Genomic DNA, 15410 nt, shown 5'->3' on the forward strand with positions numbered 1-15410 from the left:
CACAAGTGCGGCAAACATGTATGGGAAAAACTAAGCCGCGCTGCAATCTCAGTGTGCGGACTGTTGCCACGACACTAGAATAAAAGTCACAGCGCGAGCAGAGGCCGAGTGGACCGTTTAGTTGCTCACGATCAAACTGCGTGTTTGCAGCGAGGCCTTGTTTTCCTCGGGTGCCTTCAGAACCTTCTGGGGATTGACCCTACGGAGGGCCCTGACGCAGCCAGCGCGGCGAAAGAGACAGAAAAGTCTGAATCGTTGCTCTGAAGCCGTCTCATCCACCAACCGCATAGACGACTTCGTCAGGTTGTCAGTGCAGTAGCCACTAGCCTTGCTTGTCCAACTAGCAACCTAAAACTTTTCAAACTCGCCCCGCGCGCCCCGCCCTGCGTGGAGTGCTTTCTAACCGCGGTGGTGTCCGCCGCGTCGCCTCTTGGCTCGCACCGCGTTGTTTGGCCGGGTGGCGTCGAACGTATTTTTAAGAGCGGCCACCGCCATGCTGGTGCGCGACGAGGGCGGCAATAGGGGTGGCCCGCGGAGGGGGGGGAGGGTGTGGGAGCGGAGCGAGGGGAGCAGGGTGAGGGAGGGGAGCGTCGGGGGATGGCTTCGGAAGAGGGAGGCGGGCTGCGAAAATCCAAGTAAAGTTGCGGTCCACTCGGGCGGGTCCGCTTCGCTGTCGATTGGAAGGTACACTGCTGGTGCTCACGCTTCCCCCACCCCTTCGCACCACGCAGCGATAGACCGAGATTTCCAACTCCAGATGCATGTTGCAGTTCGCCGTCCCAATCTGTATTCTTTTATCGCTGTTCACAATTTATTCTCCGGTCGGTGGGTGTAAGTACGCGAGCTCTGTCGGAAAACTGGTAATAAATACTCGCTGCGCTATTGGTCAATGGTTTAGCCGATACTACAAAAATGTAATGCCCCCTGCACAAGGCTTGTGATGCCTATCTCCGTCCCGCCCGCTCTGCCGTATTCCAGTCGCAGTTTCTTTTCCACGTTGCATGTTTTTTGGGTTGAGATGTTTCATGAGTAATACCCCCCCCCCCTCAAAAAAATAATCAAAAATTAGCATTTTACTGTTTTTGTGTTTTTTACAAGAAGTGAAAAATTTGAAAATTTGAAACGGCTCCGAACCACTTTGAGTTTTGCAAACCCTTTTGGTGCGGGTGTGTAAAGGGATGATGGTTTGCCCAAAATTCTAGCCGAAAAGTTTATGTGTCAAAACACAGCAAGTGGTTCATCGTGAGACGGCCCAGCCGACTGCCATAGCCTAAGTAGGCTGTCCGCACCTGCGCCTTCGCCTATTGGGCGATAAACAGCCGCGGGCTACGACGACAAATTGAAAGCCCGGTGTAATGGGACCACACACACACACACACACACACACACACACACACACACACACACACTTATGAACATACGCATTTTACGCAGGTATCACAGCTAAGTGAGGCAAGGTGTGACGTGAAAATTAATTTTCTGTCTTAGTTGCCCGGATATAAAGGGGCATATGTAAGGTTTAAAACAATGATGACGCGCAATGCCCCAAGGGTGGTGATCTTGTCAGGTTTTTTTTTCGTGACCAGATGCGGAGTCTTAGCTGACTTAAGTACTCAGTTCCTGTGTTGTTCCATTGCGCCACCTTTTTTAGGTGAGATGCGCCTCGTAAAATTGATCAAGTGAAACGGGAGCAGAGAAAAATACAAATTGTATGTGGCACTCGGCCAAGTGACACTAACGCAAACCCAATAATGAGGAGTGGCGCGAGGAGAATGAATGGCTCATGCATTTAACATTGGCTATGCAGCATGAAGGTGGAAGGGAAGAGCCACTGCAAAATCGATCATCATTTTTCTCATTTATTCGAAATTGCTTTTGTCCTGTTCGGTTTGCATTACACTCCTTTTTTTCCTAGGGATGAAAACCGCTCCCCGCCGTGGCTGCCCACCCCGTCCCACCTTTACAGTGGATACACGTGGGAGCCGAAGCCGGCGGGAGGCGTAGCTTGTCAGTTTGAAAGCTTGTCCATCGGTCAAAACGGAGGCGCTCAAACACCCTGCGCCAGCCCTTGGCCTCGCCGTCGGCGCTCCGTCTCTGTCGCACTCGCGGCGCGTCCCGTAGGGGGTGCGAGAGAGACAGAGCACCGAGCCTAACCCACCCCACCCCGGCCGTCGCCACCAAAGTCACGGAGTGACGGACGCCGCGGACCTACAACCCTTCCGCCTTATTGGCTCGGTCAACAAGCTGCACGTGCCCGCCGCACCCCGCCCCGCCCCGCCCCGCCCCGCCGCGGCCCGGAGTCGGAGTGAAACACGACCGCTATCGAGGCGAGCGAGCACCAACGGCCACCGCCGCGCCGCGAGACCAACAACAACAACAAGGACATCAACAAGACCAGTAACGGGACGCACCCCAGGCGCGCATCCCCCGCGCGCCGCGAAGCGCGGTGCCGCGATCAAGTGACTATTCCCGTGAGACCTCCCCCACTCCCCCCCCCCTCCCCCATTCCATATGCTGGCAGCCAATAACCGTCTAATTGAATTAGCCCCCTGGAAGCAGAGGAAGCGCTCAGTGGAATCTCCCACGCCCTGCGGTGGACACACACACACACACACATACATACACACACACACGTTCACGGTGTTGCGCGGAAGTGGAACAGCCCATTAATCCCCACATCATTCATTTTCATTTCAATAGCTGAGTTTGGAGAATTCACGTCTCACAAATATGATTGGTTTCAAAGTAGCAATGTTTGCGCTTGACAACTTTCTTCCTGAGAATTTCGTATGGATTTTCCTCCTCTCATTTCCGATATTTTTAAAAACCACGTTTTGAAGTTGATAGTGCACTGTTACTGTCTCCTGCAGAATATTAGACACGAGGCAGCCGTATTTCAATGATTCAAAGGAGGCTTGGTTTGGCTGCGGTGGATCAGGGCCCTCTTCCCCGCCCGATGGGTGGCCTACCTCTCGGGCGCTCTCTGACTGCCGGAGGACGCGTCCGTTGGGTTGCCTGCCCTCCCGGCGGCTCCAGAGCTCCGCGATTAGCGTGCAGGTTGGGTGGCCTATGGTCCCGGCGTGCAAGACTTGCGAAATGGGTTGCCTACCCGGTGGGCGCCTGGGGATGTCACGTCGGATGGGTTGCCTATCCAACCGGCGCGCTGCGCTCGCGGCCCGTTGTCAAATAAGTTGCCTACCCACTAGGCGCCTTGCGTCTGTCTCGACGTCAGGTCGGAATGGTTGCCTATCGAAGAGTTCCAGCTCGTGGAGCAGATCGGCAGGAGGGCTTTGACCACGAGTGGAAAAGTCAGTCCCGATTTGACCAGCCGGTCGGCAACCCCAGAATTATCTTGGACTGCGATTATCAAAACTTCACTCGGGAAAGGTTCAATAAAATCAAGTGATTAACAGCTCTGTAAAATATACTTTTTTAATCACAAATATAGTTATTACAAAATCTAGTCATTTCATTTGCATAAAATAGGAAAATGAAACACATGCAAAACGAAGACCCGCTCAAATGGATGCCACTATCTGGGCACATCATTTAAATATCACAGAAATGCAACGCTCAACAACAAACTCCTGCCAACGTCGCCCCACAGGCGAACTCGCCCATTCGTCAGTCAACATTTTGGGACTACTTGACTGAATAAAAAGTGGCGGTGGCCGCGCCGGGATCGGTTCGCCGTGACGCCAGACACTTCGCCGTGCTTCGCCTCGTGCATGACGGGGACGTGGCGGGCCGCGGTGGCCAGGCCGCGGTGGGCAGGCCGCCGCGGTGGGCAGGCAGGCACGCAGGTTGGGCCGTAAGTACGAGGTGGATCCCGTTGACCTTGGGCTGCGCGTCGGTCCGACTCAGTCCCCCGCCCGGGCCGGGCCGGGCCGAGGCAGTACTCCAGTAACGCCGGTCTCCGCGCAGGGCTACGCGTTTTGGGTTGCCTGCTAGCTCACGGCTGCGGTCCGCACCAGGGCCGGGGGCGCCGACGGCGTGCTCGACGGCGTGCTCGACGGCGTGGTCGGCGGCGCGTCGCGGCCCACCCTCACGCTGATGCGCAGCACCTCGTTGTCGGGCACGTGCACGCAGCGCCCCGAGGCTATGACGTCATCGGAGGACGCCGACAGCGGGAACACGGGCACCATCGTGTGGCCGGAAACCGCGTCGGGGAAGTCCACGCAGAGGAAGGGCTCGGGGACGACGTCGGCGGGCACGGCGTCGGTGGCGGCGGGGGCGTCGTCGGCCGCCACGGCCAGGGTCCAGAGCCAGAGGCAGCCGCGCTCCTCGTGCAGGAACAGGGACTCGCCCGCCTTGGTGGTGAGCACGGTGAGGCTGTGGCGCCGCTGGCCGGCCTGGCTGTGGCCCGGGTGCGGCAGCGACAGCGCGCGGCCCTCGCGCGGGAAGTACTGCGTCAGCGGCCCGTCGTGGTCCTGGAGCAACAAGTTCCACCATCAGGCTCACCGTCAGGCCTTCCAAAACACTGATAACCGCAGCGCCGATCAGAAAAAAGCAGCCCAACACAGCGCGACCGGTATCCGTAGAAGAGTCTAGAGAAAAGCCGAAAAGTCCCGCCAAAAAAATCAAACTCGCAGCCAGAAATTGATAAGGATTTGTTCTTATTTCAACGGGTCAGTTGGTCGTGGCCGTCGGCGGCCGCTGTCAGGAGAGCATGTGCCTTTGACTGTCAAGGCGTGTCAAAACTGGAGCCGACTGGAACGCATGTGTCGTTCGAAGCGTTCCAACTAGCGTGCGCATCTCAAGCTCGGTCCACGGGGGCCCCGCAGGCGGTAAGATGCACGCCGGGCGAGGGGGAGGGGGAGGGGGGCTGACCCACTGGAGATACGTGCAGATTTACACGGACGGTGGTTGCGCCACCGCCCCCTCTCCTCGACTGGCTCTCCCCCTTCGCCCAGCTCGCCCAGCTCGTCCAGCCACCGGCCGGTTCCGAACAGGGCCTCGTCGTTCCGTCTCTCTCGCACCCGTGCGGGCCGAGCGTTAGAGATAGAGAGACAGAGCGCGACGAAAGTACTCGTTCGGAGTGGGTCCACTGCTGGCCAGGAGACCGTCATGCCATGCGGTCGTCTCGGCCGGCCGGCCTACCTGCCTGCCTGACTGCCTGACTGCCTGACTGCCTGACTGCCTGACTGCCTGCCTGCCTGCTGCCTGCCTGACTGCCTGACTGCCTGACGCCTGACGCCTGCCTGACTGCCTGACTGCCTGACTGCCTGACTGCCTGACTGCCGATGCCTGACTGCCTGACTCTGCCTGACTGCCTGACTGCCTGACTGCCTGACTGCCTGACTGCCTGACTGCCTGACTGCCTGACTGCCTGCCTGACTGCCTGACTGCCTGACTGCCTGACTGCCTGACTGCCTGACTGCCTGACTGCCTGACTGCCTGACTGCCTGACTGCCTGACTGCCTGACTGCCTGACTGCCTGACTGACTGCCTGACTGCCTGACTGCCTGACTGCCTGACTGCCTGCCTGCCTGCCTGCCTGCCTGCCTGCCTGCCTGCCTGCCTGCCTGACTGCCTGACTGCCTGACTGCCTGACTGCCTGCCTGCCTGCCTGCCTGCCTGCCTGCCTGCCTGACTGCCTGACTGCCTGACTGCCTGCCTGCCTGCCTGACTGCCTGACTGCCTGACTGCCTGCCTGCCTGACTGCCTGACTGGCTGTCCGGCTGTCCGGCTGGCCGCCTGGCCGTCAGCATGGACATGGAATATCCTTCACATTCGCAGCGCAAACCGGTCTCCCCTTTACTGTATTTTATTTGGGGCTCGGCACACAAGTGTGCGTGTGTGAGTGCGTGCGTGACATGCTGTCAGAGGATGGGTGTGTGGAGGTGTGTAGTTTTGTGTATGTATGTGTGTGTGTGTAGTAGGGGAGTGTGAGTTTGCTCTGGTCAACACTCGTAGCGAATGTACTGCACGTGCATTAGCACGTCGGGCTCCTTGTTCACACCTCACGTCCGCGGCTGTGTTCCTCTCCTTGCTTCCGCGGAGGCGGTCTAAGGTGGTCGCCTCCCCGTCTGGTCTAAATGGCGCGGTCCATGGGAGTGAGCGAGTAGCTGTCATTGAGACCGTCCTGACGTCAATGCCTCAAAGTGAGCATTGTCCGCGCTTCTGCAGAGGCCGTCCTCCCGCCGCGAAACGAGTTGGCGACAAGGCGATAGTGATAGCCAGACACCCACCTCGCTGAGGTGCTGGAACACCTCGGACGCCGGGAAGGTGCTGCTGCAGGTGGAGCCGTAGGGGCAGTGCACCAGGCCGCCGGCGCGCTCGGACACGGCCTTGGCGACGTGCGCGCCGATGTGGCCGGCGGACTGCGACCGGGCGCGCGCGTTGGCGGGGGGCACGGCCACGTCGAGGGCGGGCAGGGCGAGCTCGGCGACGGCGTCCGCGACGTCGGAGAGGTCCTCGCTGGAGGCGGTGAGGCGCAGGCCGCGCTGCTGCACGTGCGCGCGCGGCGCCTCGCAGACGGGCGTCGTCGGCGAGGTGTCGTCGGCGGCCTCGGCGTCGGGGGTCTTGGCGGGCTGCGCGGCCTGGCCCTGGCGCTGCTCGCTGTAGCGGCGCTGCGTCTGGCTCAGCAGGTCGTGCAGCTTGTCGGCCAGCAGACTGCGGCCGCGCGGACCCAGCGGCACGCGGCACAGCGGGCAGCGCTCGGAGCGCGCGCGGCACCCAGAGCACAGCAAGTGGCCGTGGCAGCACTGCCACACCGGCGGCGACACGGCCTCCAGGCACACGGGGCACTCCAGCAGCTGGCTGGCCTGCTGCAGGCACGAGCTCAGCAGCTGCAGGTTGAGCGGCGTCGGCGCGGAGCCCGCGGTCAGCTGCAACAAGAAGCACACCTCGCTGTGATTGGCTGCAAGCGAACATCGCACCAGTGGACCAGAAGACCGGTGGAGGCGGCCAAAACTCTAGACGCGTTTTGAGCTCCAGAGTCGCTAAATGGGACTCGAACCGAGCATGTGACCCCACCAATGGATTCCTCGTTCGGAGAGCAATCCGTTGGTGGGGTCACACGTTCGGTTCGAGTCCCATTTAGCGACTCTGGAGCTCAAAACGCGTCTAGAGTTTTGGCCGCCTCCACCGGTCTTCTGGCCCACTGTGCATCGTCGGGCTGGCAAGGGAAGATCCCGGCCCAGGTCGTTCCCCTGCACATCGGGTGTTATTGCCCGCGCTTCGGTCCTGGTTCGGTCAGTACTCCAGCCGGCCGAAGGGGCTGTTGGGGCCGGAGACCAGAACGTTGAGCAGGCCGAGCAAGCCGGGCGACACGCAGGGCGCAGGGGTCGGCCCAGGTTTCGACCTCCCTGCCCTACCGCGAGGTGGCCGCCACGGCACCGTCGGGAAGCATCGCGAACCGTGGCCGGCGCGCTGGCACCGGGTGCCCGGCGGCGGCGCCTTTGCGAAACGACATTTTTTGATGACGACCGGACACCGGACCGACCGCCGCGACTCCGTGACTCAGATCGCGCCGCTCATGTCGCCCCGTCGCTGATGCGATTCATCCTCCGCGATCGAGAGCCCCAGAGAGAGAGAGAGAGAGAGAGAGAGAGAGAGAGAGAGAGAGAGAGAGAGAGACAGAGAGAGAGAGAGAGAGAGAGAGAGAGAGAGAGAGAGAGAGAGAGAGAGAGAGAGAGGTTATGGCCATCGCTGCGCGCGAACAGGACGAGACGAAAAAACGGAGTGGGGGGCAAAGTGGCGCGAGGAAGGTGTCGCCGACAGGACAGGCAAGGACGCGGACGCGGCAAGGTTAGGTTAGTCACAGGCGCTTCGCGTGACGCCAATTACCCGACGACGGCTCACGGGGCGCAATGCACGGGGTGGAAGGACCGCGCTGCGTCGTAGAAATACAGTGGGCCAGAAGACCGGTGCGGGGGCGGACAAAACTCTAGACGCGTTTTGAGCTCCAGAGTCACTAAACAGGACTCGAACCGAGCGTGTGACCCCACCTATGGATTCCTCGTCCGGGGAGCAATCCATTGGTGGGGTCACACGTTCGGTTCGAGGCCCGTTTAGCGACTCTGGAGCTCAAAACGCGTCCGGGATTTTCGACCGCCTCCACCGGTCTTCTGGCCCACTGTGCGACGTGAACCGCGTGGCACGCGGCCTATTTCAGTGCATCTCGCGTACACGGCAGCGGCCCGGGTGCGAGAGAGACAGAACGACACCGGTGTTCGGAAGCGGCCTGCTGCATGCGGCGGAACTTGCTGGACAATTACACCCTTTCGGGTATGTGGTGGCGTGGCGTGGCGTGGTGCGGCGCGGCGAGCAGTGTGGTGACCGTGGCCGCCTTGGGGACGCGACGCGGGACGTGGATGGCCACGCGCAGCGAAGCTAGCCAAGTGCGCCAACGTCACTGTCACGGGTTCGCGCCTCCTCCCCGACCCTCTCTTTTCCCCCTTTTTCCCTCCTCCTTTTTCCCTTTTTTTCCGCAGCCGCTCTAAGCTCGACCACCGCGAAATTGAGCGACCGCTGGAGTCTGGCGACTGGCCAGTGTGGTGGCGCCGGCAGCGCGAAAAAGAAAGAGACTTTAATGTGGTAATCAACTCGGTTCGATAGGCCAAGCTGCAGTCGAAAATAAAGCGCCCCCGAAGAACATTTGCACGCGGACAAACCAAGCTAGGACTTTGTTGCGGCCCGGCTACAGCGACGTAGCTTTGGGTCGTAGGCGTCGCCTAGCCGATTGCAGCCGTCGAAGGCAGACTATTAACAGAGTTGTTCACCTCATCAGCGTCTTTCTTTTTTCGCTGACGTCACTCGCGAGTGTTGCTTCGTGTTGCCAGGCAACCAGGCGATCACCGCGGACAGTGTGCCGTCTCTCTCGCACTCGTAGGGGCGTCCGCACCGTCGGCACGCGTGCGAGAGAGACAGAATGACGAAACCGCTGCTCGGGACGTCGGGGATTATCAATGTGTTCTGGGCCAGCGCCACACGAGCGTCGGATTCGGAGCGTCGCTGCACTGGTAAAACTAAAGCGTAACTCTATGCTTGAGTCAAGCATAGAGTTACGCTTGAAGACGTTACGCTTGAAATGAAGCATACTCTGGAAATTCCCCCATGCATTTAGATAGGGGGAATCTTGGCGGATGAGGCTGTTACGCTTGATTTCAAGCGTAACCTGATTACGCTTGAAAACAGAGGGTAATACTACGCTTTAGTTGTGTGCAAGCCACAAATCCTTTACTTCGCCTGTGCGATGTTCGGTCGCGTGTTTGACCCAGTTCCACGTCGAACGAGCGCACGCACGCCGCGCACGCTGGAGCCTGGAGAGCTCGCTGGAGAGGCGAGTGGCGTGCCAGTGAAATGAAGCTCTGTGCGCGTCGAGGTGCGACCGCACAGTGGGCCTGAGACCGGTGGAGGCGGCCAAAACTCAAGGCGCGTTTTGAGCTCCAGAGTCACTAAACAGGACTCGAACCGAACGTGTGACCCCACCAATGGATTGCTTTCCGCACGAGGAATCCATTGGTGGGGTCACACGTTCGGTTCGAGTCCTGTTTAGCGACTCTGGAGCTCAAAACGCATCCGGGATTTTGACCGCCTCCACCGGTCTTCTGGCCCACTGTGAACCGCCGCGGTCCGAGCGGTCCTTCGCGAAGGTGCGTCACTCCGACGGCCAAACGAGCGAGCAACGAGTCTCCAAAGCAAAGCCTCAAAAATAGACGCCGACTGCCTCGACCAGTGATAATCGCACGTCTCCGCGGCTCCGCCATCCGAACAGTACGCGCGCGAATTTCGTCGCCCTGTCTCTGTCGCACTCACGGCGCGCGGCGCGCTCCGCGGGGGGTGCGAGAGAGACGGAGCGACGGGGGAGCGCGGCTTCGCAGTGGGCCTGCCGCCGCTGCCGCCGCGGCTGCGTGAGAAAAGTGTCACGTGTATGTAGAGCAGAGCAAAACGTGTGTGGCGCAGTGGGGCGCAGGAGAGCGGTCTCGTTCCGAGAGTCGTTTCCGTCGCCTCTCTCGCACTCGCGGGGCGTCCCGTGTGGGTGCGACAGAGACGGGGAAGCGAGCGGCTCGGACTCAGCCTGCAAGTACGCCGATCGGGGCACTTTGCAGTCCAATGGGAGGGGAGGAGGGGGCAGCAAGCGGCAGCAAGTCCCAAGGTGGCGGTAAAAGGTGTACCAGCTCTGCCGCTCCGCAGACTGATTCCGAGAGTCGTTTTTGTCGCTCTGTCTCTCTCGCAGTCACAGGGCGTCCTTGTGTAGGTGCGAGAGAGACAGAGCGACGAGAAGACCCTACTGGCCCGCTCTTGACAGCTTGGTGCGACCGGTACCACCAGGGCGACCTCAGCGCGGGGAAGGCCCAGCACCTCGAGACCCTCTGCGAGGAGGCCCCCCCTCAGCAAAACAAACAACGCCCCTCTAATCCGTTTGAATAATTTTCTGGCGCTCCGGCTATGGGTTATGGGTTCCAAGAACAAAAGAAAGACCTGTCTCCAAAATTGTGACGTCATACCCCTTCACCTCCTCTCACCTGTCACAGCGGGAAGTGACGTCAAAGTTTGGAGCGATTCGTCTTTGTTCTTTGGAGCCATCGGGTCGAGCGGCGTGCGGTGGCAAACGAGTTGGACTGGCCCGCTTAATTTAGGCCAAAAGCAGTCAGTCAACCGCCTTTTGTTTCTTTTGGGGGTCTTTTTTTGCGCGCGAGTCCTATTTGGGTTGAATATTTTAATGCGTCCATTTCCCGATTCATGTGCGGGCTAGTGATCCGTACTCGTCGATGGATTATTATCTGTAGCACGTAAGAACACGCACACTCATGAGAAAGAACCCCCTCCTCCATCGACACAAACTCACACGCGGACTTGAACGTCCTCGCAATGCAGTCCTTAAAACCGGCTCGACTTTTATTAACTCTGGCGGTCGCTTTACGTTTTGAGTGGCTCTCTTGGCGTTTGTTATCTCACCCGCCTCTCGGATTCGCTATAAAAATTTGCGCGCCGCAAGTTGTAAGCGCCGTTTTATGGCTTTTCTGTTCTCGAGAGCAAAGAAGACGCGTTTTGTGATGCAACGATTGGGCAAACGCAGTTGGGGCGTCCGTCCACTATAAAAAAAATTCCGTAGTTTTGTACGGAAAATGTACTGACGAAAATGGTACGGAAGTACGGAAAAAAGTACGGAACGTCCGTGCTTGTCCCTTAAGCTATTGACCAGACATGTTCCGTACTTTTTCCGTATACTTTTTTCTCGCAGTGTGGGGGACTCCCTGATGACAACGGAACGGCCAGTTTCCCTGTCAACAAATAGTTCATGACGACAAACCCAAATTTCGTCGCAAGTCCTCGGGTTTTGGGTTATAAAAATTCTTGCTTTTAGCTGTACATGACTGACAATCCTCGCGTTTAGTCGTGCTGACCGAAAATGAAACAGTGTAAGCGCGCGGTTCTCTGTCCTAGCCCCATCAACGCTAGGTCTCCGCAGACCTCCCGGGGTTGGAGCAGGTTCGAGTCACGTCCCCAAAGCAACCCCATCCGGGCACTGTTAGGCCCCAGTCCGCCCAGCCACCCCGTCCACTTTCACTCCCACATGGCAACACTATTCTGCGACGCTGCAACACTATTCGCGTCCGAGGGGCGGCCCGCCTGTCGCAACTCGGTGCGAAATGGTGATTACCGCGGCCGCAGTGTACAGTGTAGGTACTACGTACAGTGTACGCGCTAATGGCGACTAAATAGCCTCGCCTTTTCACGGCCGCGGGTTCAAATACCCGCAGAGCTTCCTCTTGCTAAGTGGTGTGTGTGGTCAGCACTCGCGGCTCTGGAGCACAGTGGGCCAGAAGACCGGTGGAGGCGGCCAAAACTCTAGACGCGTTTTGAGCTCCAGAGTCGCTAAGCAGGCCTCGAACCTTACTTGTGACCCCACCAATGGATTGCTCTCCGAACGAGGAATCCATTGGTGGGGTCACACGTTCGGTTCGAGGCCTGCTTAGCGACTCTGGGGCTCAAAACGCGTCTAGAGTTTCGGCCGCCACCACCGGTTTTCTGGCCCACTGTGTGGGGCCGAACAAGCCGCCACTGCGTCGGCCCTGCGGCGACGACGGTCCTGGGTTCGACTCCCCCTCCCCGCCGTCCGTTTGTTTTGATTTGACGTCCAGAACAGTGTCGCGTCCAAGATGTAAATATGAACACGGCGGGCGGCACGGGGGCCGCCGCCCAACCGGTCCCATCATGACCCTCACCCTCCAGGACGGGCAGACTCGTCGCTTCGTCGCTCTGTCCCTCTCCAACCCATGCGGGACGCCCCGTGAGTGCGAGAGAGACGGAGCGACGAATGGGACTCCAGGCCTCCAGGTCTTGTCCAGGTCGAGGCGAGGAGGACGAGACCACCTCCAGTGGCGCGGACGCTCCAGTCGGCACGACGTCGTGACGTCAAACGCACGCCCGGCGAGGCACGTCTCGCCGACGCGCCACCGGTGCTTCCAGCCAATATTATTTACTCTTCTTATTTCCATTCTGTTTGAACCAGTGTATCGGGGCGAGCCGAGCCGAGGCACGACGGCAGTGGCACTGACATGAGTGATGCTCCTCTCCCACACGTGTGCGTGTCGCGGCGCGTACGCGTGACGCGACGCATATTCCAGCACACTCGTTTCGCAACGGGAGGCCGTTAAAAGTGTTTACTGCGGAATGTTGCTGGATCAGTGGCTCAATCACGGATTATTTTATTTTTTTATTTCAATTTTTTTTTCACTGCTACCCTTTTTTTTGTTTTTTCATCAGTGCACAGTGACGACATGTCAACGCTGCAGTCACCCGCTCCCGTTTATTGAAGACGAACGCGCAAAAATCGCGACCGCCAGTGGAGTAACACTGACCGCGCCGAGAAGTTGACTATGACACGCAGCGTAAAGTGAAATTAGCGCGGCCCGAGAAACAAACACATAAACCATACTCGGTGCACAACAAAAATAAACTCACCCGCGCGTGTGCATCACACACACACACACACACACACACACACACACACACACACTCGTACACAAAATGCACACGCGCACGCACTCACTTTCACGCGCGGGGAAGGGTGCAATAATTCCTGATGACATAATGGCCAATGCGTTTGCTGCCTTTGTCGCACTCCTCGGTCCTCTGCCGAGCCGAGCCGAGCCGAGCCGAAGGCAAGCCAAAGGCTCGTGACATAACGGTGACCTGGATCCTGCTTCGGAGCAGCCAGCCAACCCAGCCCAGCCAGGCAGCCCTGCGCTTGCCAGCAGCGCTTCCAGGCAAAGCTATCCGTTCCTTCCGTCTGCCTGCCTGCGGTGTTGCTTCCTTTCCCGCCATCCCTGTTCCCCACACTGTCTTTACACTACACTGTAACGCGCCGAGTTGGGGCGCACGCGCCTCGCTGACACACCTCACACCCCCGAAGACGACAACGCAGTGCAGCAGTGTTTGTTCGATCGGTGACGAGGCGACGCGGCGACGCGCGCGGCATCATATCGACTTCGAAGCTTGTTTTGCTAAACGCGTCCTTTGCACCTCCTCGTCATTCTTCCGCTCCTCATCCTCTCTCTCTCTCTCCTCCTCTCTCTCTCTCCTCTCTCTCTCTCTCTCTCTCTCTCTCTCTCTCTCTCTCTCTCTCTCTCTCTCTCTCTCTCTCTCTCACTCTCTCTCTCTTTCTCTCTCACACACACATACACACACGTTTCAAGCTTTAGGTGGTGAGTATACCGGATTTTCGACTGCACCCGTCCAACCGAATTGACTACCGCAACAAAGTTCTTTTTTTTTTCGCGAACGTACCGCTGCAGCTCTACAGTGCAGTGCCATCGGTGCGGCGGGTACCTGGCGGGTACGGCGCGGCGCGCTGCGGTTCGACGGTCGGTTCGTCTCGGCGACGTGTGCCTGCAGCCTTGCATAACAACGATCCGCCGTGCCACTTCCTTCCGAGGGATGGCCCAATGCCCGCGGTTGCGGCCGGGCCAGGCCGGGCGGCCACGCGATTGGGCAACAACGCCAGGGACCAGCAGCCACGGCCGCGGCCGCGCGCGGCGCCAGCCTGTGCGATTAAGGCGAAGCCAGGCAAAGCGGCCGCCTGGGCAAGCCGAGTGCACAGTGGGCCAGAACACCGGCGCAGGCGGCCGAAACTCTAGACGCGTTTTGAGCTCCAGAGTCGCTGAATGGGTCTCGAACCGAACGTGTGACCCCACCAATGGATTCCTCGTTCGGAGAGCAATCCATTGGTGGGGTCACACGCTCGGTTCGAGTCCCATTTAGCGATTCTGGAGCTCAAAACGCGTCTAGAGTTTCGGCCGCCTCCACCGGTCTTCTGGCCCACTGTGGAGTGGGCCCTTCGGCCTTTGGGGCGCCACGCATGGCGCTGCTGGCTGGCTCCGGTGCAGCAGCCTCGGCCCTGCCGTGGCCCTGCAGTGGCCCTGCCGTGCACCGTGCGGTCGCGGGGCCCAGCTTCCGTCTCTCTCGCACCCCTCGGAACGCCCCGTGCGCGCGAGAGGGACGGAAGAGAAGCTCACTGCCGGCGGTGAAAGGGCGGGCAGGATCGTAATTGCCACGGCATGGCCGCCGAAGAGCGAAAAACCTGTTGTTGTTACGTGCGTCACAAAGCCGGGTCTTATTTGGGAGCGAGGATTTGGCGGCGATTACCGTCCGGGGCACCAGATGATTAGCGGGGTGGTTTACTTTTTCGGCGAGTGCGGATGCAGCGCGGCCCGGCCAAGGAGACAATGGAGCGTCCCACTGGCCGACAAGGCAGCCCGACAGACACGGCGAAATGTCGCTGCACTCTCAGTTGCCGTCTCCCGAGGGGATGACCTCCTATGCGACGCCTTCGCCATCATGAAGGAAGTGGCCTGCATTGATTTGTTTTGAAATTCATGTCATCAAACTCAGTGACCGGGTCCTTTCCGTGGCCCGATGCGAGGCAGACTTCTACGGTCAGCCACCTCGACAGGTTGCGCGGAGGGACAGCGAGGGGGCGCTATGCCATTGACCCTCCTTCGCAGGCATTGTGAGTGATGAAAGGAAAAGTTCACCGATGAAAACAAGATTGATTGGAAGAGGGTGGCTCACCGTGACCGCGGTGCCGGGGTCGCAGCCGGCATTCCAGACCAGCAGCTGCAGGCGCTGCTTGGCCCTGGCGGCGCGCACCTTGGCCGCCACCTCGCCGATGCGCTGGCCCAGCACGTCCTCGCCGTTCACCTCGAGGACGCAGTCGCCGGCGCGCAGGCCGGCCTGCTCGGCGGGGCTGCCCACCTCCACGGCGGACACCCAGGGGTACGGGTCCCACTGCGTGCGGCTGATGTGGAAGCCGCAGGACGGCGCTCCGGCGGCCGCGGTGGTGGCGTTGGCGACGTGCTTCAGGATGCGGCACAGCCGCAGCGTCGGCCGGCTCTCCTCGACGTCGGCCACGCCGCCGGCCTCCTGCTCCGTCTTGGCACTAGTCATGGCTGCGGCGA

At 59.6% G+C, this 15410-nt stretch overlaps 1 protein-coding gene across 1 annotated transcript; it reads right to left on the reverse strand.

The window, feature by feature from the left end:
• Positions 1–3406: 3406 nt before the first annotated feature.
• On the reverse strand, positions 3407–15399 carry LOC117647467. Its single transcript, XM_034389217.1, has 4 exons — positions 15103–15399; positions 6679–6830; positions 6192–6420; positions 3407–4430 (listed from the first exon to the last, which is right to left on the reverse strand). Exons 1-4 carry the CDS (start codon positions 15397–15399, stop codon positions 3948–3950), a joined length of 1161 nt encoding a protein of 386 aa, XP_034245108.1. The 3' UTR covers positions 3407–3947.
• Between the last annotated feature and the right edge of the window lie 11 nt (positions 15400–15410).

The sequence above is a fragment of the Thrips palmi genome, unplaced genomic scaffold, assembly GCF_012932325.1.
Source record: "Thrips palmi isolate BJ-2018 unplaced genomic scaffold, TpBJ-2018v1 HiC_scaffold_2, whole genome shotgun sequence".
NCBI lineage: Eukaryota > Metazoa > Arthropoda > Insecta > Thysanoptera > Thripidae > Thrips > Thrips palmi.

What these genes read in the sequence shown, in the direction of transcription:
- LOC117647467 (XM_034389217.1), bottom strand. Translation starts at nt 15,399, where the DNA reads ATGACTAGTGCCAAGACGGAGCAGGAGGCCGGCGGCGTGGCCGACGTC. An exon ending in GGCCACTTGCTGTGCTCTGG is followed by an intron (nt 6,421 to 6,678) that starts GTGCCGCGCGCG and finishes CACCGCCTCCAG; the next exon opens with CGAGGACCTCTCCGACGTCG. An exon ending in TGTTCCAGCACCTCAGCGAG is followed by an intron (nt 4,431 to 6,191) that starts GTGGGTGTCTGG and finishes TTGTTGCTCCAG; the next exon opens with GACCACGACGGGCCGCTGAC.